At 44.3% G+C, this 27,797-nt stretch overlaps 3 protein-coding genes across 3 annotated transcripts; all 3 read right to left on the bottom strand.

Annotated features, from left to right (window-relative positions):
- Window positions 1-551: 551 nt before the first annotated feature.
- Window positions 552-3,386, bottom strand: LOC141111382 (transcription factor HES-5-like). Its single transcript, XM_073603636.1, has 3 exons — window positions 3,252-3,386; window positions 1,754-1,928; window positions 552-1,637 (listed from the first exon to the last, which is right to left on the bottom strand). The coding sequence occupies exons 1-3, from the start codon at window positions 3,303-3,305 to the stop codon at window positions 1,411-1,413; spliced, it is 456 nt and encodes a 151-aa protein (XP_073459737.1). The 5' UTR covers window positions 3,306-3,386; the 3' UTR covers window positions 552-1,410.
- A 4,958-nt stretch (window positions 3,387-8,344) lies between these two features.
- LOC141111379 (transcription factor HES-5-like) lies at window positions 8,345-12,102 on the bottom strand. Its single transcript, XM_073603633.1, has 3 exons — window positions 11,975-12,102; window positions 10,600-10,774; window positions 8,345-10,484 (listed from the first exon to the last, which is right to left on the bottom strand). Exons 1-3 carry the CDS (start codon window positions 12,026-12,028, stop codon window positions 10,258-10,260), a joined length of 456 nt encoding a protein of 151 aa, XP_073459734.1. The 5' UTR covers window positions 12,029-12,102; the 3' UTR covers window positions 8,345-10,257.
- A 13,317-nt stretch (window positions 12,103-25,419) lies between these two features.
- Window positions 25,420-27,688, bottom strand: LOC141111380 (transcription factor HES-5-like). Its single transcript, XM_073603634.1, has 3 exons — window positions 27,632-27,688; window positions 26,157-26,331; window positions 25,420-25,649 (listed from the first exon to the last, which is right to left on the bottom strand). The coding sequence occupies exons 1-3, from the start codon at window positions 27,686-27,688 to the stop codon at window positions 25,420-25,422; spliced, it is 462 nt and encodes a 153-aa protein (XP_073459735.1).
- Window positions 27,689-27,797: the final 109 nt, after the last annotated feature.

The raw sequence follows: 27,797 nt of genomic DNA, 5'->3' as shown, positions 1-27,797 counted from the left end.
TCAGATCCCACTTTGTATTCTCCTAAAAAAAATATATTATAGGATTATGATTGATTACCATGGGGCAAACTAGGCACCTTCTAATCCCATTGATAAATGAGATCTACAATATAAAATGTCACTTTCATGACAGACACAATCACATTAGTGACTTCCTGGATACTCAGGGGTTGATTTATTAAAGGCAAATAGACTCTGAACTGTGCAAGTGTTTAGTAAATGAGGGGAAGCTCTGCTGACTTCCCTCATCCAATCGAGTGCAAGCAAAAATGTTTTTTTTTTAATTTTCCTTAATGCGATTCCTTGCAAAGTGAAGACTTAACTCATTTACTAAGCTCTGGAGCAACTGCACTTTGCAAAGTCTTTTAGCCTTTAGTAAATCAACCCCTGAGTATCTATAATGTAACTAATAATATATAATATATTGTAATACATAATATAATGCAATGTGACTTTAAAGTGGAGCTCCACCCAAAAGGGGAAGCTCCTCTTGTCTGCCTCCTACCCCTCGCCCCCCCCCCCCCCCCCCCCCGCTGCCACATTTGGCACCTTTTGGGGATGGGGGGGTACCTGGTTTGCAAAGTGCAAAGTCTAAAGGCAAAAAAACTGTGCTCTTTGCAAAGTGCAATTGCTCCAGAGCTCAGTAAATGAGGTAAAGCTTCACTTTACAAAGAATACCCAATCACGTGCAAGGAAAATTAAAAAAAACAGCATTTTTGCTTGCATGTGATTGGATGATTGAGGTCAGCAGGGCGTCTGCACATTTACTAAGATCTGAAGCAAATGTTCTTGCTGTGTGCAACTGCACACCTTTGTATCTTAGTATACTTAGTATATGTGAAATGTACTCTGGTTTTAATATAAAACACAATCCATACTGGTTCATAATGGACTTAGTGTTTACCTGCAGCAACCAGATGCTTGCATTTTGAAGCGAGTACTTAAAAAATTATAGCTGCAATTTGATTGGTTGCTGTAGACACCATGCCATTCATTGGCCCAACTGAATACTTCTAATAGGCTTACTCTGTACCCTTAGGGTAAACATGCATACATATGCAATATATTACATGTTCCATATTGGAAACCTCACACTAACAATATAATCCTTAGACTGAATATTAATCTTACTGTCCAGCTTTACAATAAAGCAGATAGATAGAGAAATACATATACAGCTAATTCCATATAGGAATGCAACAGAGCTAAGATCTGATCCCAGCATTAAATATAAAGTCGTAGAAGATCATTTTATGATTACATTATGTTAAATATAACCTTACTCTCTATCAATATGATAAGATACAGTGACGGGGTCAGACCCCTGAGTACTATTGGAAGCATTGTATGCTCCTTGTACACCCAACCCAATGTACTCAGCTCACAGTCCTGAGAAGTGGAGACAAGTCTCTACCAGGGTCTCCATAGGGATTTGCTGCTGTCTGGAGGGCTGTTCTTGCTGGGGGTCTGTGAGACTGAGAATACAGAAGGACATGGAGCGCCGGTCACCATCTGAGCCCCATGGAGGGTCTGCAGCAGCTGAAGATTGACATCTGTCTGTGTGTGCAGGGATAGGAAGTTCACAGAGTCCTGGACGCAGGAGGAGTAGCCTTCTTTATAGGCTTGGCTGGAGGCATCTGGAATAGGAAAAGACACACATTGGTTATATAAGGTCCACTGTCACCTTCTACAATCCTCAATCTGAACATCTCTCTGCAAGAATAATAAAATCAAGGACAAGGGGGACACTTACTTTTCTCAGCCATTTGCTGCTGCAGGAAGGTGACCGTCATCTCCAGTATGTCGGCCTTCTCCGGTTTGGAGGGCAGTTGATGTTTCTGGAACTCTTTCTCCAGTAGGAGACGCAGCTGCTCGATGCTGCTGTTAATGCGATCTCTCCTCATCTTCTCAATGGCGGGCTTCCTCAACTGCAAAAAACAAGACACAGGATGGTTAGTGACTTCATAGTAATTGCATGGATGTGGAGAAAAAAAATAGACTTATTTCAAGAGGAAAAATAATTATCTGTGGAAATCTAGGAGTAGACAGAATGGTAAGACCTAGAGAGGTGACTGAATGAAAGACCCAGGATGCCAGGATGGGGAGATATAGGACAGGATGGGATCTAGAAGGATATTGGATGGAGATACCTTGAGGGGTGGCAGGATGATCTTGGAGGCACCAGGATGGGGAGATATAGGTGGACATTGAATAAGAAGACCTAGGGGGGTGACAGGATGATCTTGGAAGTGCCAGGATGAGAAGATATAGGAGGACGTTGGATGGCAAGACCTAGAGGGGTGACAGGATGGGGAGATATAGGAGGACCGGAAGAGAAGATCTAGAGGGACTGACAGGATGAGGGATCTCTTAGGTGCCAGAATGAAAAGATCTAAGAGGATATTGAATGGGAAGGGCGACAGGATGATCTTGGAGGTGCCAGGATGGGGAGATATAGGAGGACGTTGGATGGTAAGACCTAGAGTGGTGACAGGATGGGGAGATATAGGAGGACGTTGGATGGCAAGACCTAGAGTGGTGACAGGATGGGGAGATATAGGAGTACTGGAAGGGAAGATCTAGAGGGACTGACAGGATGAGAGATCTCTTAGGTGCCAGAATGAAAAGATCTAAGAGGATATTGAATGGGAAGATCTAGAGGGGTGACAGGATGATCTTGGAGGTGCCAGCATCGGAAGATATATGAGGACCGGATGGGAAGACCCAGAGGGATTGACAGAACGAGGGATCTTCTAGGTGACAGGATGGGAAAGTCTAAGAGGATATTGAATGGGAAGACCTATAGGGAAGACCTAGAGGATGTTCTTAGAGGTGTCAGGATGGGGAGATATAGGACAGAATAGGAAGGTTTAGGGGGATGACAGGATGTTGGATCTTGAAGGTGTGGGGATGGGAAGATCTAAAAGTGGGGGGAACAGAATGAGAGACCTTGGAAATATCAGGATGGGAAAATCTAGGAAGACAGGATGAAAAATCTAGGGGAGTAACAGGATGGGGGAACTTGGAGGTGCAAGGATGGAAAGTTCTAGGTGGACGGGATGCAAAATCTTTAGGAGTTGATAGAATGGGGGATTTTAGAGGTGTCAAGATGGAAAGTTCTAGGTGGACAGGATGGAAGATCTCTAGGGTTGACAGAATGGGGGATCTTAGAGGTATGAGGATGAGAAGATCTAGATAGAAAACAGAATTAAAAAATAAACAAGCTAACAGGAATCTAGAGAGAAACTTACTTTTCTGGGCTGTCGGTCAGCACAGTGCAGTAGAGGGCTGCTGGAAGGAGACATGGTGTCCGGTCAGTGAGTGTAGAGCAGTTCCTATGCTCAGTGTCCTCTCTGTAGAAGAGATTTCAGTGATGTGCAGTCACAGAGCTCACCCTCCCCTCTATATACCCCTCACTCTGCATAATAATGTGTGAGGATCAGACTTTGCAGAGGTTCCCACACTCAGCAGCCAATCACAGAGCGGCGGGGACAATGGACGTGTGTCACACCGCAAGGTGGCATCTGGAGCCCCTAATAATAGTGAATAATGTAGGATGCAGGGGGCAAGCTGTAGGACAGAAGTGTGGGAAAGACCTGCTTCAAGATGCCCTTTAACATGTGACATATTGCAAAGTCCACTTTGACTTTATATTGCTTATAAAGAGCAGGAGGGTGAGTGCAATATTTATAAGGCTAAAGAAAAGAAATAAACACTTTATTCCATTATTTAGTATACGGATGCCCATGGGACTTTTTGGAGGCACATCAACACATACATTACAGTTATGTATAAAATCGTAATTTTATTCGGTATTCACAAATAAAAACATATACAATGTTAAAAACTTTTATTATACAAAGAACTGATTTACCAGCACCAGTCCCATACAGATATACGGTAATCAGTTTATATGACTTTCAACCAAAATCTTCGATTCAGAATCTTGCAGGATATACAGATGGACAAAATTGCATCACAAATGACAACGTGTTTCATGAACAATAATTTACATCATGAGGAGTCAATGCCACTGACAGAGGGTTTGATTTACTAAAGGTAAATAGACTGTGCACTTTGCAAAGTTGCTCCAGATCTTAGTAAATGAGCAGAAGCTCTGCTGACTTCCATCATCCAATCATGTGCAAGCAAAAATGCTGTTTTTTAATATTTATCTATCTATCTATCTATCTATCTATCTATCTATCTATCTATCTATCTATCTGTCTTTCTATCTAGGGCCGCCATCAGGAGGGTACAGCCGTTACAACTGTAAGGGGCCCTGGGTCCCGAGAGGCCCGCCTGGGCCAGAAGTAGGCAGGACGGGTGAAGGGGATCTGTGCTGTGTAGTATAGAAAGGATCTCATAGTTTCTGCAGTTCTTGTGTCATTGATTTTTGACATTGAGCTCTTTACTGCCACCTCTGGCTACGATGTGCATGTGCACCCCTCGTGTGACAGTGATCTGCCTGTACTATGCTTCTCAGCAACATGTCAGCTTTGTGAAAACGAGCTGGGACCAGGTAGAAAGTTACAAGTAGGGGCTGTGAAGGAAAGGGAGGGGGTCTGTTTGTGTACAGGGAGGGGCAAGAGGCTTGTGTGTGTACAGATTTGTGTATGTGGGGCTGCCATATATACAGGTGTGTGTGAGGGGGGGCTCCCATATATACAGTTGTGTGTGGGGGGGGGGACTGACATATATACAGGTGTGTGTGTGAGGGGGGATCCCATATATACAGTTGTGTGTGGGGGGACTGCCATATATACAGGTGTGTGTGAGGCGGGGCTGACATATATACAGGTGTGTGTGGGGGGGACTGACATATATACAGGTGTGAGGGGGGGCTGACATATATACAGGTGTGTGAGGGGGGCTGACATATATACAGGTGTGTGAGGGGGCTGACATATATACAGGTGTGTGTGAGGGGGACTGACATATATACAGGTGTGAGGGGGGGCTGACATATATACAGGTGTGTGAGGGGGGCTGACATATATACAGGTGTGTGAGGGGGGCTGACATATATACAGGTGTGTGTGAGGGGACTGACATATATACAGGTGTGAGGGGGGCTGACATATATACAGGTGTGTGAGGGGGGCTGACATATATACAGGTGTGTGTGAGGGGGGGCTGACATATATACAGGTGTGTGAGGGGGGCTGACATATATACAGGTGTGTGTGAGGCGGGGGCTGATATATATACAGGTGTGTGTGAGTGGGGCTGCCATATATACAGGTGTGTGTGAGGGGGGCTGACATATATACAGGTGTGTGTGAGGGGGGCTGACATATATACAGGTGTGTGAGGGGGGGCTGCCATATATACAGGTGTGTGTGTGGGGGCTGACATATATACAAGTGTGGGGGGGCTGCCATATATACAGGTGTGTGTGTGTGAGTGGGCTGATATATATACAGGTGTGTGTGGGGGGGCTGACATATATACAAGTGTGGGGGGGCTGCCATATATACAGGTGTGTGTGTGTGAGGGGGGCTGACATATATACAGGTGTGTGTGAGGGGGGGCTGACATATATACAGATGTGTGTGAGGGGGGGCTGACATATATACAGATGTGTGTGTGAGGGGGGCTGACATATATACAGGTGTGTGTGGGGGGCTGACATATATACAGATGTGTGTGTGAGGGGGGCTGACATATATACAGATGTGTGTGTGAGGGGGGCTGACATATATACAGATGTGTGTGTGGGGAGACTGACATATATACAGGTGTGTGTGGGGAGGCTGACATATATACAGGTGTGTGAGGGGGGGCTGCCATATATACAAGTGTGTGTGTGTGGGGGGGGGGGGCTGCCATATATACAGGTGTGTGTGAGGGGGGGCTGAGGTGCGTACAGGTGAGGTGGCCGGTGTGCGGATTCGGTAGGATGGCCATAGGCAAGCCGTGGGGAATATTGGTGGTCAGGCGAGGGGAGGGGGTGAGGGGTCCAGGCCTAAAGCTGTGTAAGGGGCCCAAAAATTTCTGATGGTTACCCTGTTTCTATCTATCCAATATCTATCTATCTATCTATCTATCTATCTATCTATCTATCTATCTATCTATCTATCTATCTATCTGTCTTTCTATCCAGGGCCGCCATCAGGGGGTACAGCCGTTACAACTGTAAGGGGCCCTGGGTCCCGAGAGGCCCGCCTGGGCCAGAAGTAGGCAGGACGGGTGAAGGGGATCTGTGCTGTGTAGTATAGAAAGGATCTCACAGCTTCTGCAGTTCTTGTGTCATTGATTTTTGACATTGAGCTCTTTACTGCCACCTCTGGCTACGATGTGCATGTGCACCCCTCGTGTGACAGTGATCTGCCTGTACTATGCTTCTCAGCAACATGTCAGCTTTGTGAAAACGAGCTGGGACCAGGTAGAAAGTTACAAGTAGGGGCTGTGAAGGAAAGGGAGGGGGGCTGTTTGTGTACAGGGAGGGGCCAGAGGTTTGTGTGTGTACAGATTTGTGTATGTGGGGCTGCCATATATACAGGTGTGTGTGAGGGGGGACTGACATATATACAGGTGTGTGTGAGGGGGGCTGACATATATACAGGTGTGTGTGAGAGGGGGGCTGACATATATACAGGTGTGTGTGAGAGGGGGGCTGACATATATACAGGTGTGAGGGGGGCTGACATATATACAGGTGTGGGAGGGGGCTGGCATATATACAGGTGTGTGTGAGGGGGGGGCTGACATATATACAGGTGTGTGAGGGGGGCTGACATATATACAGGTGTGTGAGGAGGGCTGACATATATACAGGTGTGTGAGGGGGCTGCCATATATACAGGTGTGTGTGAGGGGGGGCTGAGGTGCGTACAGGTGAGGTGGCCGGTGTGCGGATTCGGTAGAATGGCTCATAGGCAAGCCGTGGGGAATGTTGGTGGTCAGGCTCGGGGGGGGGGGGGGGGCGAGGGGTCCAGGCCTAAAGCTGTGTAAGGGGCCCAAAAATTTCTGATGGTTACCCTGTTTCTATCTATCCAATATCTATCTATCTATCTATCTATCTATCTATCTATCTATCTGCCCTGCAGCCTCATTCCTCTATCCATCCATCCCTTCTTCCCTCCCTTCATCCAAGTATCTATCTCTCTATCTAATCCAGGGGTCTCAAACTGGACTACAAGTCCCATGAGGCATTGCACAGCTGACAGTTACAATCATGACTCCACAGGCAGAGGCTTGATGGGACTTGTAGTTTTGCAACAGCTGGAGGGCCGCCAGTTTGAGACCCCGGATCTAATCTATCTAATCTATCTACACTATATTACCAATAGTATTGGGACGCCTGCCTTTACATGCACATGAACTTTAATGGCATCCCAGTCTTAGTCCGTAGGGTTCAATATTGAGTTGGCTCCGCCCTTTACAGCTATAACAGCTTCAACTCTTCTGGGAAGACCGTCCACAAGGTTTAGGAGTGTGTCTATGGGAATGTTTGAACATTCTTCCAGAAGAGCATTTGTGAGGTCAGGCACTGATGTTGGACAAGAAGGCCTGGCTCGCAGTCTCCGCTCTAATTCATCCCAAAGGTATTCTATCAGGTTGAAGTCAGGACTCTGTGCAGGCCTAAACCTTGTGGACGGCCTTCCCAGAAGAATTGAAGCTGTTATAGCTGCAAAGGGCGGAGCCAACTCAATATTGAACCCTACGGACTAAGACTGGGATGTCATTAAAGTTCATGTGCGTGTAAAGGCAGCCGTCCCAATACTTCTGGTAATATAGTGAATCTATCCACCCATCTATTCCTTTCTCCCTCCCTTAGCTATCCATCTATCTGGCCCTCCTTCACTTGCTCCCCCTCATTCTCCTCCTCTATCCACCCATCTGTCCATCCATTCCTACCTCTATCTATCTATCTATCTATCTATCTATCTATCTATCTATCTATCTATCTATCTATCTATCTATCTATCTATCTATCTATCTATCTATCTCCCTGTCAATGATTCTACACACTCTTGGCTGTCTAGATTGAAGTAAAGAAATCTCTTGGGGATGCAAAGTTATCCTGAGCTCCAGCCAATTGTGTTGAGTGTAATTTTAAAATTAGGAAAGATTCTTTGAACATGATTGGATGTTTGAAGCAATGGAGAAGTGTATGGAGGGAGGGGGGGGGGGGGGGTATAAAATTGCTGGGAACGACATACTGTGGCTGTCACATGCTAAGCAGTGAATAGTCAAACAGATAAAGACAAATTCTAATCCCCCCCATGAGTTCCCGGTAGTTCCCCACATTGACAAATTGACCACTGAGCACACAGGATGCATTATTTGTGCTAAACACACTTAGTTCTGGCTTTGAAAACAATGCACAACAAATGTATCATTATAATAAGTATTTTATTTTCAAAGAAATAAAAAAGAATGACGTTTCTCAAACAAGAGCGGAGATGTCACATAAACTCCACACAACCAACGTAGACAAACATTGCCTACCCATAATACACACGGGCAAATATTGCAAACGATACTGTGAATTATATTCAACTTTTATAATATTTACTGCAAATATTGCAGAACATCCGGGGGTTTCGCCTTCACAAGAAGGCAATGTAGACGATCAATAATATAAGGACGATCACATGGTGATTACAAGTTGTATACATTGTCATTACAATAGAACATTAATAGAATTCACTGAAAAGCAATGAAAAATAATTATCCCTGGACTAAATCACATCAAATAAAACTGTCACCGCTGCAAGACAGAGACAGTTCACCGCCTCTCAGACCTAAGGCCGGGGGGGTCACAATGGCAAGTTTTGTTAGTGTGATCATGGCAGCGATCGTTACATCTGAAGTTGCATATAGTAGTGATTGGACGCACACATTTGATAAATTGTGCGCTCATTAGGGATTATTCACTCTACATACTCAAACTAGGCACCTTCTACTCCTATGGATAAATGAGATCTACAATATAAAAATGTCACTTTCATGAAAGACACAATCACTTAGTGACTTCCTTGATACTCAGGGGTTGATTTACTAAAGGCAAATAGACTGTGCACTCTGCAAGTGCAGTTGCTCCAGGGCTTAGTAAGTCAGGGGAAGCTCTGCTGACTTCCCTCATCCAATCAAGTGCAAGCAAAAATGCTGTTTTTTATGTTGCTTGCATATGATTGGGGATTCTTTGCAAAGTGAACTCATTTACTAAGCTCTGGAGCAAATGCACTTTGCAAAGTCTTTTAGCCTTTAGTAAATCAACCCCTGAGTATCTATAATGTAATAGACTTTAAAGCGGAGCTCCACCCAAAAGGGGAAGCTCCGCTTGTTTGCCTCCTACCCCCCCCCCCCCCTCCGCTGCCACATTTTGCACCTTTCGGGAATGGGGAGGCGGGGGGGGGGGTACCTGGTTTGCAAAGTGCAAAGTCTATTTGGGGGTTGATGTATTAAAGGCAAAAAGACTGTGCTCTTTGCAAAGTACAATTGCTCCAGAGCTTAGTAAATGAGGTAAAGCTTCACTCTTCAAAGAATACACAATCACGTGCAAGGAAAATAAAAAGACAGCATTTTTGCTTGCATGTGATTGGGTGATTGAGGTCAGCAGAGCGTCTGCTCATTTACTAAGATCTGAAGCACTTGTTCTTGCGGTGTGCAAAGTACACAGTCTATTTGCCTTTAGTACATCAACCCCTTTGTAACTTGGTATACTTAGTATATGTGAAATGTACTCTGGTTTTAATATAAAACACAATCCATACTGGTTCATAATGGACTTAGTGTTTACCTGCAGTAACCAGATGCTTACATTATGAATCGAGTACTTAAAAAATTATAGCTGCAATTTGATTGGTTGCTGTAGACACCATGCCATTCATTGGCCCAACTGAATACTTCTAATAGGCTTACTCTGTACCCTTAGGGTAAACATGCATACATATGCAATATATTATATGTTCCGTATTGGAAACCTCACACTAACAATATAATCCTTAGACTGAATATTAATCTTACTGTCCAGCTTTACAATAAAGCAGATAGATAGAGAAATACATATACAGCTAATTCCATATAGGAATTCAACAGAGCTAAGATCTGATCCCAGCATTAAATATAAAGTCGTAGAAGATCATTTTATGATTACATTATGTTAAATATAACCTTACTCTCTATCAATATGATAAGATACAGTGACAGGGTCAGACCCCTGAGTAGTATTGGAAGCATTGTATGCTCCTTGTACACCCAACCCAATGTACACAGCTCACAGTCCTGAGAAGTGGAGACAAGTCTCTACCAGGGTCTCCATAGGGTTTTGCTGCTGTCTGGAGGGCTGTTCTTGCTGGGGGTCTGTGAGACGGAGAATACAGAAGGACATGGTGCGCCGGTCACCATCTGAGCCCCATGGAGGGTCTGTAGCAGCTGCAGATTGACATCTGTCTGTGTGTGCAGGGATAGGAAGTTCACAGAGTCCTGGACGCAGGAGGAGTAGCCTTCTTTATAGGCTTGGCTGGAGGCATCTGGAATAGGAAAAGACACATGTCAGTTATATAAGGTCCACTGTCACCTTCTACAATCCTCAATCTGAACATCTCTCAGCAAGAATCATAAAATCAAGGACAAGGGGACACTTACTTTTCTCAGCCATTTGCTGCTGCAGGAAGGTGACCGTCATCTCCAGTATGTCGGCCTTCTCCGGTTTGGAGGGCAGTTGATGTTTCTGGAACTCTTTCTCCAGTAGGAGACGCAGCTGCTCGATGCTGCTGTTAATGCGATCTCTCCTCATCTTCTCAATGGCGGGCTTTCTCAACTGCAAAAAACAAGACACAGAATGGTTAGTGACTTCAAAGTGGAGAAAAAAAAGACTTATTTCAAGAGGAAAAATAATGATCTGTGGAAATCTAGGAGTAGACAGAATGGTAAGACCTAGACAGGTAACTGAATGAAAGACCGAGGATGCCAGGATGGGGAGATATAGGACAGGATGGGATCTAGAAGGATATTGGATGGAGTTACCTAGAGGGGTGACAGGATGATCTTGGAGGCACCAGGATGGGGAGATATAGGAGGACATTGGATGAGAAGACCTATAGGGGTAACAGGATGATCTTGGAGGTGCCAGGATGGGGAGATATAGGGGGAGATTGGATGGCAAGACCTAGAGGGGTGTCAGGATGATCTTGGAGGCACCAGGATGGGGAGATATAGGACACTGGATGAGAAGACCTAGAGGGGTGTCAGGATGGGGCGATATAGGACAGGATGGGATCTAGAAGGATATTGGATGGAGATACCTAGAGGGGTGACAGGATGATCTTGGAGGCACCAGGATGGGGAGATATAGGAGGACATTGGATGAGAAGACCTAGAGGGGTGAAAGGATGATCTTGGAGGTGCCAGGATGGGGAGATATAGGGGGACATTGGATGGCAAGACCTAGAGGGGTGACAGGATGGGAAGATATAGGAGGACTGGATGGGAAGATCTAGAGGTATTGACAGGTTGAGGGATCTCTTAGGTGCCAGGATGGAAAGATCTAAGAGGATATTGAATGGAAAGACCTAGAGGATGATCTTAGAGGTGACAGGATGGGGAGATATAGGACACGATAGGAAGGTTTAGAGGGATGACAGGATGTTGGATCTTGAAGGTGTGGGAAGGAGGAAGATCTAGAGGGGGTAACAGAATGAGAGACCTTGGAAAAGTCAGGATGGGAAGAACTAGGAGGACAGGATGAAAAATCTAGGGGGATAACAGGATGGGGGATCTTGGAGGTGCCAGGATGGAAAGTTCTAGGTAAACGGGATGCAAAATCTTTAGGAATTAATAGAATGGGGGATTTTAGAGGTGTCGAGATGGAAAGTTCTTGGTGGACAGGATGGAAGGTCTCTAGGGATGACAGAATGGGGAATCTTGAGGTAAGAGGATGAGAAGATCTTGGAGAAAACATAATGTTTCAAAACATAATGAAAAAATAAACAAGCTAACAGGAATCTAGAGAGAAACTTACTTTTCTGGGCTGTCGGTCAGCACAGTGCAGTAGAGGGCTGCTGGAAGGAGACATGGTGTCCGGTCAGTGAGTGTAGAGCAGTTCCTATGCTCAGTGTCCTCTCTGTAGAAGAGATTTCAGTGATGTGCAGTCACAGAGCTCACCCTCCCCTCTATATACCCCTCACTCTGCATAATAATGTGTGAGGATCAGACTTTGCAGAGGTTCCCACACTCAGCAGCCAATCACAGAGCGGCGGGGACAATGGACGTGTGTCACACTGCAAGGTGGCATCTGGAGCCCCTAATAATAGTGCATAATGTAGGATGCAGGGGGCAAGCTGTAGGACAGAAGTGTGGGAAAGACCCGCTTCAAGATGCCCTTTAACATGTGACATATTGCAAAGTCCACTTTGACTTTATATTGCTTATAAAGAGCAGGAGGGTGAGTGCAATATTTATAAGGCTAAAGAAAAGAAATAAACACTTTATTCCATTATTTAGTATACGGATGTCCATGGGACTTTTTGGAGGCACATCAACACATACATTACAGTTATATATAAAATCGTAATTTTATTCGGTATTCACAAATAAAAACATATACAATGTTAAAAACTTTAATTATGCAAAGGGGCGTATTTACTAAAACGGGAAAGTGTAAAATCAGGCTCACTTTTGCATGGAAACCAATCAGCTTTCAGGTTTTATTGCCAAAGCTTAATTGAACAGGCTGAGGTTAGAAGCTGATTGGTTTCTATGCAGAAGTGAGCCTGATTTTGCACTCTCCGGTTTTAGTAAATAAACTCCAAAGTACTGATTTACCAGCATCAGTCTCATACAGATATACGGTAATCAATTTATATGTTTCAACCAAAATCTTTAATTCAGAATCTTGCAGGATATACAGATGGACAAAATCGCATCACAAATCTCAACGTGTTTCGCGAACAATAATTTACTTCATTAGGAGTGGATGCCACTGACAGACGGGTTGATTTACTAAAGGCAAATAGACTGTGTACTTAGCAAAGTTGCTCCAGATCTTAGTAAATGAGCAGAAGCTCTGCTGACTTCCATCATCCAATCATGTGCAAGCACAAAATGCTGTTTTTTTTATATTCCTTGCATGTGATTGGGTATTCTTTGCAAAGTGAAGCATTACCTCATTTACTAAGCTCTTAAGCAACTGCACTTTGCAAAGTGCACAGTCTTTTAGCCTTTAGTAAATCAACCCCAGAGTATCTATATTGTAATAAACTTTAAAGCAGAGCTCCACCCAAAAAGGGGAAGCTCTGCTTGTCTGCCTCCTACCCCCCCTCCGCTGCCACATTTGACACCTTTTTTTTTGGGGGGGGGGGGGTAGCTGGTTTTGACCAGGTTTGCCCCCCCCCCCTCCTTCCCCTGCAGCCTTCTGGGACACATCACAGGTCCCATAAGCCTGTGGCCCATTCACAAAGCACAGCGCGCTTCGCTCATGCGCAGTAGGAAACTGTCTTTAAAGCCGCATGGCTTCACTGACGGTCTCCCTTAGTCAAGATGGCAGTGCCAGAACCCAATAGCAGATTAAAGAATTGGCTCGGATGAGGACACTGCTGGATGACTGGACAGGGAAGAGTCCTAATATTAGTATTTGTAGCAGCTGACTTTTGGTGCACAGTCATGTTGGAACAGGAAGGGGCCATCCCCTAACTCTTCCCACAAAGTTGGGAGCATGAAATTGTCCAAAATGTCTTGGTATGCTGACGCCTTAAGAGTTCCCTTCACTGGAACTAAGGGGCCAAGCCCAACCCCTGAAAAACAACCTCCACACCATAATCCCCCCTCCACCAAATGATTTGGACCAGTGAACAAAGCAAGGTCCATAAAGACATGGAGGAGCGAGTTTGGGGTGGAGGAACTTGACTGACCTGCACAGAGTCCTGACCTCAACCCGATAGAACACCTTTGGAATAAATTAGAGTGGAGACTGCGAGCCGGGCCTTCTTGTCCAACATCAGTGCCTGACCTCACAAATACTTCTCTGGAAGAATGGTGAAACATTTCCATAGACACACTCCTAAACCTTGTGCACGGCCTTCCCAGAAGAGTTGAAGCTGTTATAGCTGCAAAGGGTGGAGCCAACTCAATATTGAACCCTACAGACTAAGACTGGGATGTCATTAAAGTTCATGTGCGTGTAAAGGCAGGCGTCCCAATACTTTCGGCAATATAGTGTATATGATGCAACTTGTTCATCTGTATTTCCTGCAATTTTATATAATTAATACTTGAAGTGAAGATTTTTAAAAAAATATATAAATTGATTCTATTCGCATGAGACTGATGCTGGTAAATCAGGCCTTTGTATAAAAAAAAAGTTTTGAACATTGTATCTGTCTTTTGAATAAGAATATATTTTTATTTGTGAATGCTGAACAAAATTAAGACTTTCTATATAATATATGTATTGATGTACCTTCAAAAAAAGTCCCTGGGGCACCTATAGCTGTGTATTATAAGAAAAGAAGAAAGAGTTATTAAGCCAAGTATTTTTACAAGCTATCCACAGACCTTAGGTAACAGTCATCCAATAAAGACCAATATGGACATTTTTGGTGAAAATCTCATGGGGGGGGGGGGGGGATTTACTAAAACTGTAACCAATCAGCTTCTAACTTCAGCTTGTTCATTACAATAAAACCTGGAAGCTGATTGGCTACCACGCACAGCTGCACCAGATTCTGTGTGCACCAGTTTTACAAAATCCCCCCATAGTTGGCAGATGTACCCCAATTAGGCCCCCTGCCCACTACATCCAATGGTCATCTTAAATCTATGTGCCATGGAACTCCTTCAAAATTCAAAAGCTTCAGGGACATCCCTAAACATGACTGGTCACATCTATGGAGAGAGATGAGGAGCTGCACTGAGGACACCTCCAACGGTTCTTCAACCTGTCCTAACCTTCTCCTCCTCAACAAGTCTCAGCTGTTGGTGTCCCACAGACATTAGACTTTCTCCTAATCCAGCCAATAGTCATTTAACATTTATGGGCATTATTAGGACTTGATATCACGGTTACAATTCATAGCAGATCAGAGGTCCCTGGTGAATGAGGAAGATGAATGGGGTATCTGAAGAGGAGGAAGAATGATATATTGTCCATTATAGGATTGAACCATTCATTTCACCTTTTAGTACAACACAAACTTATCAGTGTGCTCCAGATGTATCATTAGTGAAGATATGTCTGAGGCTTACTAATGAAGATGGTGATTTCCATTGATTGTATTGGATATTCCCATGTCTGGGGGGGTTGGTGTTCATAGAGACTCCTCTGTGGGGTCTCCAGAGACAGAGGATGGTGCGGTGTGATAAGAGACTCTCTGCATGTCATTGACACCTCATTACCCACAACATCAAAGACTGACACTGGCCTCCTACAGGCCCTACCTCTGGACCAAGGCGGATGGAGTTTGTGAGAGGTTATATGTAAGAGAAACACGTCTCTTTTTTTTTTGTCAAACTACACAAAGCGAATTTGGACTTCTGGTACTAAGCAGGGCCGCTGTTAGAAATCATGGGGCCCCATACAGCAGTGGCATCACTATGGGGGCACCGGGGGTGCGGCCCACACCCAGGTGACACCCGCAGAGGGGTGTCACCATCCTGAGGGTGGTGGAGGGTCCCGGAGGCAGGGGTCTTTTCAGCCAGAACATGCCGGTGTCACCCTAGCCCTGAGGGTGACTCCCGACTCTCTTCACTGCTGCTGCCACTGCCTCCTGTCACAAGGACATTGCCTGGAGAGTGACAGTCTGGGCTGTGGTTGCACACTGAATCCTCCCCCACTTGCTGCCCAGGTGCATAAGGGCAGGGGTGCCTATACTGATGGAGGGGTCTGTACTAAGGGCGTCTGTACTGATGGAGGGGGGCCTGTACTACTGAGGGAGGGGAGGTCTATAATGATGGAGGGGGTCTGTACTGAGGGAGGGGGTCTATACTGATAGAGGGGGGTCTATATTGAGGGTGGGGGGTCTATACTGAGGGGGAGATCTATACTGAGAAGGGTCTATACTAAGGGGGGTCTATACTGATGGAGGAGGGTCTATACTGAGGTAGAGGTGTCTATACTGATGGAGGGGGTCTGTATTTAGGTAGGGGTGTCTATACTGATGGAGGGGGTCTGTACTGAGGTAGGGGTGTCTATACTGAGGTAGGGGGGTCTGTACTGAGACAGGGGGGTCTATACTAGTAGAGGGGGGTCTGTACTGAGGAAGGGGGGTCTATACTGGGGGAGAGGTCTATACTGATAGAGGGGGTTTATACTTAGTAGGGTCTATACTTGGATGGAGAGTCTGTATTGAGGGAGGGGTGTGTGTACTTGGGGGGGTTTATACATGGAGGGGGGTCTGTACTGACAGGGGGGGCTATACTTAGTAAAAAAGAGGATCTGTACTGAGGGGTTGGGGGGTGATGGAGGAGGGTCTATACTGAGGGAGGGGGTCTATACTTAGTAGGGACTATACTTGATGGAGGGAGAGTCTGTATTGAAGGAGGGGGGTGTGTACTTGGGGGGAGGGTTTATACATGGAGGGGGGTCTGTACTGACGGAGGGGGGGCTATACTTAGCAAAAGAGAGGATCTGTACTGAGGGAGGGGGTCTGTACTGAGGGAGGACTATAATTGGTGGAGGGGGTCTATACTTAGTGGAGAGGGGGTCTGTACTGAGGGAGGGGGTCTATAATGAAGGGGGACTATGCTTGGTGAAGGGGGTCTCTACTGAGGTGAGACTAGGGTTGGTGGAGGGGGATGACAACCTGTTTTACCACACCAGCTGACAACAACCCTAGTGATGCCACTCCCATACAGCCCTCCTGACGGGGGCCCCCCACCACGCCTACATCCCACTTACCCAACTGGGGTACAGCGGAAGAGCAGCACTGACTTTATCCGCCTACACCCCAAGAATAAAAAAGAGTCCCTCCTCTCCTCCCACCTCCTGGGCCCCCCTCTGTTATTCTGATGGGACCTAGAGAAATGTAATTTAAAGGGGAAGTCCACCCTAATACTAAAATCTCTAAATCTACAGACATCCGCAATCTAAGACTAACCTATCTAGCCCTGTAAAGAAGAAATCGCTATACATACCTTTTTTAAAGCCGATCTGATCCGGTCTCCAGCGGCGGAACCTCTGCAAAGGACACGACCGCCAACGGCTGTGAATTGAATGGGAAGTGACGTCATCCATAGACTTACTATGGGGCTTCCATTGTCAGCTGCCTCTTCTGCCCTTGCCTCTACAGCGAAGCCACCGCTGACAGCTCAGTGTGGGACCGGAGTGGGCCGGCTTTAGAAAAGGTATGTATAGCAATTTCTTTTTTACAGGTTTAGATAGGTTAGTCTTAGATGATGGGTGCCTGCAGATTTAGAGATTTAGTGTTAGGGTGGACTTCTACTTTAAGCCCTGGTAAGCAAGTAGGAGTGGGGGTGTGGTCTAGTGAAATCCATTTATTAATTTAGGCAAAAATGAACAATAAAGCTGCCCCGGGCCCCTCTGTTTAGATGATGGGGCCCGGGCCCAGCACAACAGAACCGGTTGTACTGCCTTACCAGCGGTAAGTGGTACTAAGTGTTCTAGAACTCAGTATTCTGAAGCCCTCTACTACTCCAGTACTAAGCAGGTGCACTTTAGAGAAGGCCCGTTAGGAAGCATCCCTTGAGAAAGTCACGTGACATGTGACGCAACGCGTCGGGAGGCGGAGTCAGTGACTGCATCGCAAGTGTTCGGTAACACAGCGAATGCTGCATGAGCGGTGTTGAAGCTGTCTGACTATTTTACCAAAAGCGATCTAGCTACTACTAATATGTGAGTGGATTACATTGTTTGCACAGCTCCATATTATTTAAATCACTGCGCAATGATGGCTTGTTCCTTTATTTTTATGTGAATCATCACCTTACTAATGTAATTCGTTATGCAACTGTGATCTATCTGGAATAACAAGCAAATCTGTCAAAGGCATCGGACTGGACATTTGTATGCAGATCTGACCTTGATTAGTACCAGCAGACATTATTTATTATTTTTCTCACACTTTTTATCTGTCATCAATTATTTTGGGATAAGCGACCCCCTATAAGTTTTTTGGTGTACTTATTTGCACTCATATATTTCAATTTTGCATTATATTTATCATGGTTTAGGTTTGGACATACATGCATTTATTTAACAGATTGGGAGGGTTCAATAAGCGCACCAACACATTTTATATTGATTCATAGGTGTGCAAAGCCTATTGTATTAAGGTGCACGCCCCAAAGCTCAAACACGCATTCCTTTCTCTGCGGTCTCAGCTGCACAGGACAGTGACTGAATGGGAAGTGGTCTGTGCTGAGAGACTTCCTGTTCATTCACAAACTGAAGCATAGTAAACGCAGTTTACTATGCTTCAGTTATGAATGAACATAGTGAGCGACTGTGTTCATTTAGAAAATGAAGAGGCTGGTAAATTACATATTTACTCGCCCCTTCCCCCCGTTCTCTATCCTGAAACATCCCCCCCCACTGTAGCCGGGTGGGAGAGAAGAGGGGGGCCAACCCGGGGGGGGGGGGGACGACACCCAAGCAGTAAGGCGACTCGGCACAGCAAGTAGTGATTAGGGTATGCCCAGGAACACCTGGCACACCCCTTGTGCACTCCTATGTTAGGAAGTCTTTAGTCAGCATGCCTTACATTCCGCCACCACCCCAATCTGACATTGAAACCCCAAAAATTACTCAGTACTTCTGGGTATGGGGTGGGGGGACATCTGACAGTCCTCTATTACATGTCTTATAAATAGTGCACCTGAACAGCCTATCACAAGGCACTAGTCAGGGCCGTCTTTAAGGCAGGGCAAACGGGGCAGCTGCCCTGGGCCCTGTCATTGTTGTGGGGCCCAAAGCAGATGCCTCATAATTGCCATCTATCCCGGTTTAAATTCCTCCTTCCTTGAGGTTTTAGTCCCGTCCTGTGTCCTGATATCTCAGTGTGAAGTTCTGTTACTAATACTGCCCAGCTCTGCCTATTATTGTGTACAGATGATTCACCTGCAGACCCTGTGTTTACATAACGGTATTGATATATAATTAGCAGCAGAGGCCAGCAGCATTCATATGTAAATAGAGGTTGTATTTATATGTATATCATGCCCCCCTGAGGTCATATCCACCACCACCTATACTGAATGCTGCCCACTGGGGAGGTAAAGGGGCATGCTTGAAAGTCCTACCTACAACTGTGGTCATTAAGCCTAACATCAGCCTGTTCTGCAAGCAAAGGTAAGCAAATTAGTGGGGGGGGGGGGGGTAGTTTGGGGTGTGCAGGTGAGCAAGTAGGTGGTAGAGAAGGAATTACAGTTTGGGGTGCACAGGTGAGCAAGTAGGGGATGCATGGAGGTAAGGAAGGTGGGTGCAAGAATGAGCACAGGTAGAGTTAAAGGGGAGGAGGACTGGAGTGGAGAGGATGGGGGAAGTTTGGGGTGCAGAGGTTAGCAGAGGTTTTAGGATGTAAAGGTGTACTGACAGGGTTGATAAAGATGTAGGTCTTTACATTAGTGGTCAGTGTAAACCCCCATTACATTAGTGGTCAGTGTAAACCCCCATTACATTAGTGGTCAGTGTAAACCCCCATTACATTAGTGGTCAGTGTAAACCCCCATTACATTAGTGGTCAGTGTAAACCCCTATTACATTAGTGGTCAGTGTTGAAACTCCTCTTTATATTGGTAGTCGGTAAAAAAAAAAAAATCAGCATTGCATTGATCACACCCTCCCCTCCCTCCAGCACTGCCACTGATCCCAAGAGTACTAGGAGTTTTCTGACTATTAATAGGTCCCCTCACCTCCCCAGTCCATAGTGTGCAGGCAGTGAGGAAATGATGTGCTGTAACCTCTAGCAACCAATCAGTAAGCAATAATGATGTGCAGTAACCTCTAGCAACCAATCAGTGAGCAGTATTGATGTACAGTAATCTCTAGCAACCAAACAAGCAGAAATCATATGCTGTAACCTCTAGCAACTAATCAGTGAGCGGTAATGATACTCTGTAATCTCTGGCAACTAATCACAATCGCTGCCTGATCTGATTCAGTAAACTGATTTTGAGTCTAGCTGCTATTTATTGTATGTCTCGGAGCAGGTGGAGAGCGAAACTGCATGGAGGGGGGCCCAAGAAATTTTTTTGCCCAGGGTCCAATCAATATTAAAGACAGCCCTGGCACTAGTGCTGCCCTTCTGTTGACTACTGAGCTTATTCTGGATTTTGATGAGCAGTCAGGGCTCCAAGTCAACGGGTAGTGGGGAGCCCAGGGAAGTAAAGCATGCCTTTGGTGCCTCCTTTAAAAAGGTACCTAAAGCGGACCTTCAGTCATTTTTTCAACTTTCCATCTATTAAATATTCTGCCCTTGTTGTTGTTGTAATAACTTTGGATAGTAAAACATTTTTTTCTGCCAGTAAATCCCTTATACAGCCCACTTCCTGCTTCTTGTCTGGTCATTAGCCTAGGGATATGCAATTAGTGGACCTCCAGCTGTTGCAGAACTACAAGTCCCATGAGGCATAGCAACACTCTGACAGCCACAAGCATGACACCCAGAGGCAGAGGCATAATGGGACTTGTAGTTTAGCAACAGCTGGAGGTCCGCTAATTGCATATCCCTGGCCTAGACTTTTGACATCATTCACAGCTCTCTCTCTCTCACTCTTGTAAGAGTTTGCCAGGAAGGGAGGGGAATGAGTCATAAGAGAGTCAATGAGAGCTGCAGAGCTGGAGGTGTGCCTCTGTGTGTCTGTGTAAATCCAGGAAGTGAACAGGCAGCAGCTTCAGCTGCAAACAGTTAAAATGGCTGCAGCCAGACTCAGTGGAGGGAGATTTTTACAGCATATTTGCAAAGTACAGAATCACAGTATACAGTATATAAAAGAATATGCAAAGTGGTTTGAGGGAAACTTCAGAATGGCAAAGATGTTTTATTACAGACTGTGAGCAGACTGCAGTTCCTCTTTAAAAGTGGTTTTAAACCAATAGATATACCCGGTAAGTTGTACCTGTTTATCTGCAGTCTTCTCTTCTCTACAGACATTCAAATTGCAGAATTTACAATGGTTGTCTGAGAGTTCAGAAAACAGGGTGGAGAGCTAAAATTACACACTGCAGAGCTCAGTGAGGAGAACTCTGAGAGCTGATTGGAGGGAAGTGACACCCCCCCCCTTTCACACAGCACACAGGAACAGAGCTGAGACTGTCAATCACAGGGGTGTTGCAGGCATGGCCAGATGAGCTGCATGATGGAATTTTCGTACTGGGATCATCCTTAGGAAACCCACACAAGTTGCAGATGTGCCCCAAGGCTCAACCGGACCCAAAGCCCTGTAGCACATCCGCACATGCACTAGGTGCCATATTACTCTGTGGGAGAGGGAGGGGGAGAAGGCAGGGAAAACATGTTGTTCTTTGGGGAGAAGCTCCATTTTAAAGTGGGACGCGATCACTACCAGGTCAAAACTAACATAAACTCATCCAGTAAAAGAGAAGCATGTAGACTTACCATTCAGGTGGCCCATGTTTTCAAACTCCAGAGCTTGGTTGATCTTTGGCTGCTGCTGGTATTTGGATGGTGGGAACCTCTCATAATGGGCAGAGAAGGGGTACAGACCCCGGGAACTCAGCACAGGGATGGTGGGAACCCCTCATAATGGGCACAGCGGGTGTACAGACCTGGGAACGCAGCACAGGGATGGTGAGAACCCCTCATAATGGGCACAGCAGGTGTACAGACCCGGGAACTCAGCACAGGGATGGTGGGAACCCCTCATAATGGGCACAGCGGGTGTACAGACCCGGGAACTCAGCACAGGGATGGTGGGAACCTCTCATAATGGGCACAGCGGGTGTACAGACCGGGGAACTCAGCACAGGAATGGTGGGAACCCCTCATAATGGGTAAAGCAGGTGTACAGACCCGGGAACTCAGCACAGGGATGGTGGGAACCTCTCATAATGGGCACAGCGGGTGTACAGACCCGGGAACTCAGCACAGGGATGGTGGGAACCTCTCATAATGGGCAAAGCAGGTGTACAGACCTGGGAACTCAGCACAGGGATGGTGAGAACCCCTCATAATGGGCACAGCGGGTGTAGAGACCCGGGAACTCAGCACAGGGATGGTGGGAACCCCTCATAATGGGCACAGCGGGTGTACAGACCCGGGAACTCAGCACAGGGATGGTGGGAACCCCTCATAATGGGCACAGCGGGTGTACAGACCCGGGAACTCAGCACAGGGATGGTGGGAACCCCTCATAATGGGCAGAGAAGGTGTACAGACCCAGGAACTCAGCACAGGGATGGTGGGAACCCCTCATAATGGGCACAGAACGTGTACAGACCCGGGAACTCAGCACAAAAATCGGAGAATGAAGTCCAAGAGCCCCCGATAGGTAGAAGAAGCTGGCAGGTGGTTTAATTCTTCAGCATTTACCAAAGCCTAAAATATAAGTTTTGGGTGGAATGACTCTTTCATATGCCACCAGTTTATCTGGAAACCAGTGAGTGGCATCACACACACACGGTCAGATTGGGTTTCTAATTTGATCCGTCATCTGAGCAGATTTTACCAGGGTGGGGTTTTATTTGAACAGATTCTATAGGATGATCCCCAAAGCACAGCACAAGTCACCCATTAATATTTTTTTTTTATTTGACAGAAAATATATAAACTAAGAACCGACTTTCTTTTATATCTGGGGTGCCATTGGTTTACAGAGAAATGCAAAGTGGCTTTGATGTCCTTAAAACCTGTTATCTCATATTTGACAATAAAGGTAAAAAAAAAAAAAAAAAGTAAAAAAATATGCAAAAAAGCACCAATTTGGGATAAATAATAATGATTTATTATAAATATTAAGCGTGTTGTAACTGCACAACAATTGTTTGACTCTATACAGTATACGGCATGGAGCATATTTGTATATAAATAAAAAGTAACAAGTGAGAATGTCGTAGTACAATATGTTATATGTACAATGCAAACATTGCAAACTTCATTCCGAGAAAAATTCTCTGTTTAAAATCTGTTACAAATTTTGCAAACCATAATATGTTATATTTAACATACAGACAATTCCTGCAAATATTACCTACACTCTGCATACATAAACATTCACTTTTCAATACTTCTTGCAAACATTGCATACTGGATCTGATCTGTATTGCTAATATAGCAAAATCTATGATCCTTGTCTATAAGGCCTGCAAACATTGCAGAACACTGAAGTGATACATCACATATATTCATTTTCTTTATGAAAGAATTATAACAAATGACAATGTACAATACGTTACATTTTATACAGTTTTGCACCAAATGCATTACTATTGTTCTCATTTCCTAACGAGAATATAAATATTGTATTATATTGATATTTTTGATACTTTTTGTATAGAAAAAAAAAATTCTAAGCTTGAGCCGTGGTTCACATTGATGTGATTTGCATCAAATCAGCAGAAATTGCCGGCAATGGCACCGTTTGAATCGGTGCGACGCCGCATTTGTGTTTCTGTACTACTTTTGGGGACTCCGGGGTGCGATTTGCATTGATGTCTGTGCAGAAACCCGCACAGATGTCTCTGAAATTGCCCCCGAAGTCGGGCGGGACTGACGGTTCAGCTGAACTCGCGGGCACTTTGGGGATCGGAGGGCACATCTGGCAGGGGATCAGGCTGCGGCAGGCATCTGTCAGCGTCTCCTGTGCCCTCTTCTCTTCTGAAATCACAGCGGCTTCCGCCTTGCATCTCCTCTTCTCCTCCTAGACATCCAATAGGATCACCTGACCCTTCAGCCAACTGGGAAACAGATAACAGAACCGCGTCCTGATTGGCAGAGAGGCGATAAAAAAGCAAATATTCATGGGTGGGCACCGAGCGCAATGCTCTGCACCACGAGCCCACCCTATTTTGAAGCCTATTAGAGCCTATGGCCCTATGCTTAAAAAAAAAAAACACCCCCGCCGTTGTAATTCCGGTGCCTGGCATCCTGAAAGGGGCCGGACGCCTGAATAGGGGGTGGCTGCGGTGGCCATGGATAGATTCATGCTATGCATGCCATTAACCATAGAGGGGGTGACGTGGAGAGAGAGGGCGGCGCCCGTGCGCCCTTAATGGATGGGCCATCCCTGGGTAATCATATATGCTACAATCATTGTACCATAAACTTTGGATTTACCAAAAATAATATAATACCAGTGTGAAAGGGGTCTTAAACTGCATAGATGTTAGTAAATCTAAAGGAGATTGTACAATCAGATTGTAACACTTTAGTCTGGTATCTGACTAGTATAGAGATACATATGACATGTCAGTGATACATTGTACCACTGAGAACATCCACAGAATGTGGCAACGAATAATTATTTGCCTTTATATCATTAGTCAAAGCAAATTACACTGCATTTGCATTATACCTGAATGATCAGCATCATAAAGTGCACTTTAGGCATGCTAAAGTGACCACTCCAGCAATATTATCCTGTGTCATTTTAGCATGCCTAAAGTGTTACTTAGCATATCTTATTTTCAGTTGCAGTTTGGTGAATCAAGACCATAATTTCTCTATAGAGAGTTCATATAGCTTACATTGATACAATGTAACACTCAGAACACTCGCTGTATATAATATGGATCCTGATCCATTTTCTTCATAGAAGATAACTATCAATATTTATAAATGTGCAACCACTTTCATTTAAAGGAGCAATGGATATGACCTCTGCTCCTAGATCCATATATAGGCAACAAATATATATAGGACTATAGGAGCAGATGGTCTACTTCTATCATGCAATACATAGTACTATCAGATCACATTGTCATTACACCCACTTCATGAAAAGTATAGTGAATAAATGCTATAATAAATACTATAAGCTTACCCTCCAATATATATATATATATAGGCATACCCCACTTTTAAGTACACAATGTTTTTTTTTTTACTAGAGCTGGAACATGCAAAATCAGGCTCACTTCTGCATAGAAACCAATGAGCTTCTAACCCCAGCTTGTTCAATTAAGCTTTGTTAATAAAACCTGGAAGCACATTGGTTTCTACGCATAAGTGAGCCTGATTTTGCACTTTCCAGCTTTAGTAAATAAACCGCATTGTGTACTTAAAAGTGGGGCATCCCTGTATATTCATATATATATATATAGACAGATATACAAAAATTCCATATAGGAACGCATCAGAGCTGTAATCTGCTCCCAATATATAACAAACAGTAATATCAGGTCACATTGTGATTATGAACACTTCATAATAAGCGTACTCTCTATCCTTATGATAAGATACAGTGATAGGGATCAGATCCCCATGTACAGCTATGGTCAGGTATGCTCCTTGCACACCCAACTCATTGTACACAGCTCACTGTGTAGACAAGTCTCTACCAGGGTCTCCATAGGGTTTTGCTGCTGTCTGGAGGGCCGTTCTTGCTGGGGGTCTGTGAGATGGAGAATACAGAAGGACATGGAGCGCCGGTCACCATCTGAGCCCCATGGAGGTTCTGCTGCAGTTGAGGGTCTGTCTGTGTGTGCAGGGATAGGAAGTTCACAGAGTCCTGGAAGCAGGTGGAGTAGCCATCTCTATAGGCTTGGATTGAGGTTGCTGTCACATCTGGAATAGACAAGACACATGTCAGATATATGAAGTCCACTGTCACCTTCTACAGTCCTTAATCATAAGTGCCCCGTTCACATATGATTAAGGCGACTTCATCGTGGCTTGGCTACGACTTCTTTAACGGAAGTCAATGCAAGCCGCCTTGAAGTCGCCCCCAAGTGGTGCAAAAACCTTTTTCTAAGTCGGGGCGACTTGAGTCGCACTGATTAGAACAGTTCCTTTGCCCTTCATGGGGTGTGACTTGTCAGTCACGACAGTATGAACCAGCCCTAATGGGGGCTATTTACTAATACTTGAGAGCGCAAAATCTGGTGCAGCTCTGCATAGCATCCAATCAGCTTTCCAGGTTTTATTGTCAAAACTTAATTGAACAAGCTGAAGTTAGAAGCTGATTGGCTGCCATGCACAGCTGCCCCAGATTCGGAGTGCTCCAGTTTTAGTAAATCCCCCCCAAAGTCTTTCAGCAAGAAACACAAGATCTAAGACGAGGGGGACACTTACGTTTCTCAGCCATTTGCTGCTGCAGGAAGGTGACCGTCATCTCCAGTATGTCGGCCTTCTCCGGTTTGGAGGGCAGTTGGTGTTTCTGGAACTCTTTCTCCAGTAGGAGACGCAGTTGCTCGATGCTGCTGTTAATGCGATCTCTCCTCATCTTCTCAATGGCGGGCTTCCTCAGCTGCAAAAAAACAAGACAAGAGATGGTTAGAAACTCTGTTATCACCAGCAGAGTCTATATCGATCGAACATTTATTGGCTGATATAAAACATATAATGTATATCCCTTAATAAATGCAAAACATTTATCTCATATATATAAAATGTATCCTAAAATAAATACAAGCCAACCGTTTATATAAAAGAATTTCCTCTAGAATTTTGGAATGTTTATCAGCTACAAAAGTTCTAAAGATGGGCCCAGTTAATTAACAAAAAATAAATAAATAGGAGCAATATCAAAAATTTCTTAAATTTGACTGCAAATATATCCCTTAATAAATACAAAACATTAATCCCATATAAGTAAATAAATATCCCTTAATAAATACAAAATATTATTTCCATATGGGTAAAATGTACCCTTTAAATACAAAACATTAATCCCATATAGTTCAAATGTATCCATTAATAAATACAAAACATTGATCCCATATAAGTAAAATGCATCCCTTATTACATGCAAAATACTATTTCCATATAGTTCAAATGTATCCCTTATTACATACAAAATAATAATCCCATATAAATAAAATGTATCCCTTATTACATACAAAATAATAATCCCATATAAATAAAATGTATCCCTTAAGAAATACAAAATAATAATCCCATATAAATAAAATGTATCCCTTAAGAAATACAAGTTCACAGTTTAGAATTTCCTCTAGAATTTTGGAATGTTTATCAGCTACAAAAGTTCTAAAGATGGGCCCAGTTAATTAACAAAAAATAAATAAATAAGAGCAATATCAAAAGTTTCCTAAATTTGACTGCAAATATATCTCTTAATAAAAACAAAATATTATTTCCACATTGGTAAAATGTATCCATTAATAAATACAAAACATTAATCCCATATAGGGAAAATGTATCCCTTAATACATACAAAATATTATTTCCATATAGTTAAAATGTATTCCTTAATAAATACAAAATATTAATCCCATATAAATAAAATGTATCCACTAATAAATACAAAGTAACAGTTTATATGAAAGAATTGCATCTGGAATGCATAGCAACTACAAAGGTTCTAAAGATAAGATGAATTAATTATAAAATAAACTCGATAACTCAGATTTTATCAAAAATTTGACTACAAAAGTGGAAATACACTTTAAGGTAACTAAAACAATCATACATAATGACTGAGGGGGGTGTGATAAGTTGCTGCATTTGCACACTACTTTAGCAAAGCTAAGATGAAATACATAATAATGGAATGGAAATAGGAAGTTAGTACTAGAGGGAAATCTCACCTTTCGGAGCCCATTGGCCTCTTGATGATCCAATGTCCTCATACTGCAGGGTGCCATGTTGGGGGAGCTGGTAGCAGTCAGGCAGAGGTGTGTTTGGGGGGGGGGGGGGGGTGTGCTGTGTGTCTGTTGGTGATCAGCCCACCCCTCTATATATACCCCTCTCTCT

This window comes from Aquarana catesbeiana, linkage group LG10, assembly GCF_042186555.1.
Source record: "Aquarana catesbeiana isolate 2022-GZ linkage group LG10, ASM4218655v1, whole genome shotgun sequence".
NCBI lineage: Eukaryota > Metazoa > Chordata > Amphibia > Anura > Ranidae > Aquarana > Aquarana catesbeiana.
The sequence above is the reverse complement of the archived record's forward strand: the minus strand, read 5'-3'. Positions and strand labels throughout refer to the sequence as shown.

What these genes read in the sequence shown, in the direction of transcription:
- LOC141111380 (XM_073603634.1), bottom strand. Translation starts at nt 27,688, where the DNA reads ATGGCACCCTGCAGTATGAGGACATTGGATCATCAAGAGGCCAATGGG. An exon ending in AGGCCAATGGGCTCCGAAAG is followed by an intron (nt 26,332 to 27,631) that starts GTGAGATTTCCC and finishes GTTTTTTTGCAG; the next exon opens with CTGAGGAAGCCCGCCATTGA. An exon ending in GCAGCAAATGGCTGAGAAAC is followed by an intron (nt 25,650 to 26,156) that starts GTAAGTGTCCCC and finishes TGTCTATTCCAG; the next exon opens with ATGTGACAGCAACCTCAATC.
- LOC141111379 (XM_073603633.1), bottom strand. Translation starts at nt 12,028, where the DNA reads ATGTCTCCTTCCAGCAGCCCTCTACTGCACTGTGCTGACCGACAGCCC. An exon ending in CTGACCGACAGCCCAGAAAA is followed by an intron (nt 10,775 to 11,974) that starts GTAAGTTTCTCT and finishes TGTTTTTTGCAG; the next exon opens with TTGAGAAAGCCCGCCATTGA. An exon ending in GCAGCAAATGGCTGAGAAAA is followed by an intron (nt 10,485 to 10,599) that starts GTAAGTGTCCCC and finishes TTCCTATTCCAG; the next exon opens with ATGCCTCCAGCCAAGCCTAT.
- LOC141111382 (XM_073603636.1), bottom strand. Translation starts at nt 3,305, where the DNA reads ATGTCTCCTTCCAGCAGCCCTCTACTGCACTGTGCTGACCGACAGCCC. An exon ending in CTGACCGACAGCCCAGAAAA is followed by an intron (nt 1,929 to 3,251) that starts GTAAGTTTCTCT and finishes TGTTTTTTGCAG; the next exon opens with TTGAGGAAGCCCGCCATTGA. An exon ending in GCAGCAAATGGCTGAGAAAA is followed by an intron (nt 1,638 to 1,753) that starts GTAAGTGTCCCC and finishes TTCCTATTCCAG; the next exon opens with ATGCCTCCAGCCAAGCCTAT.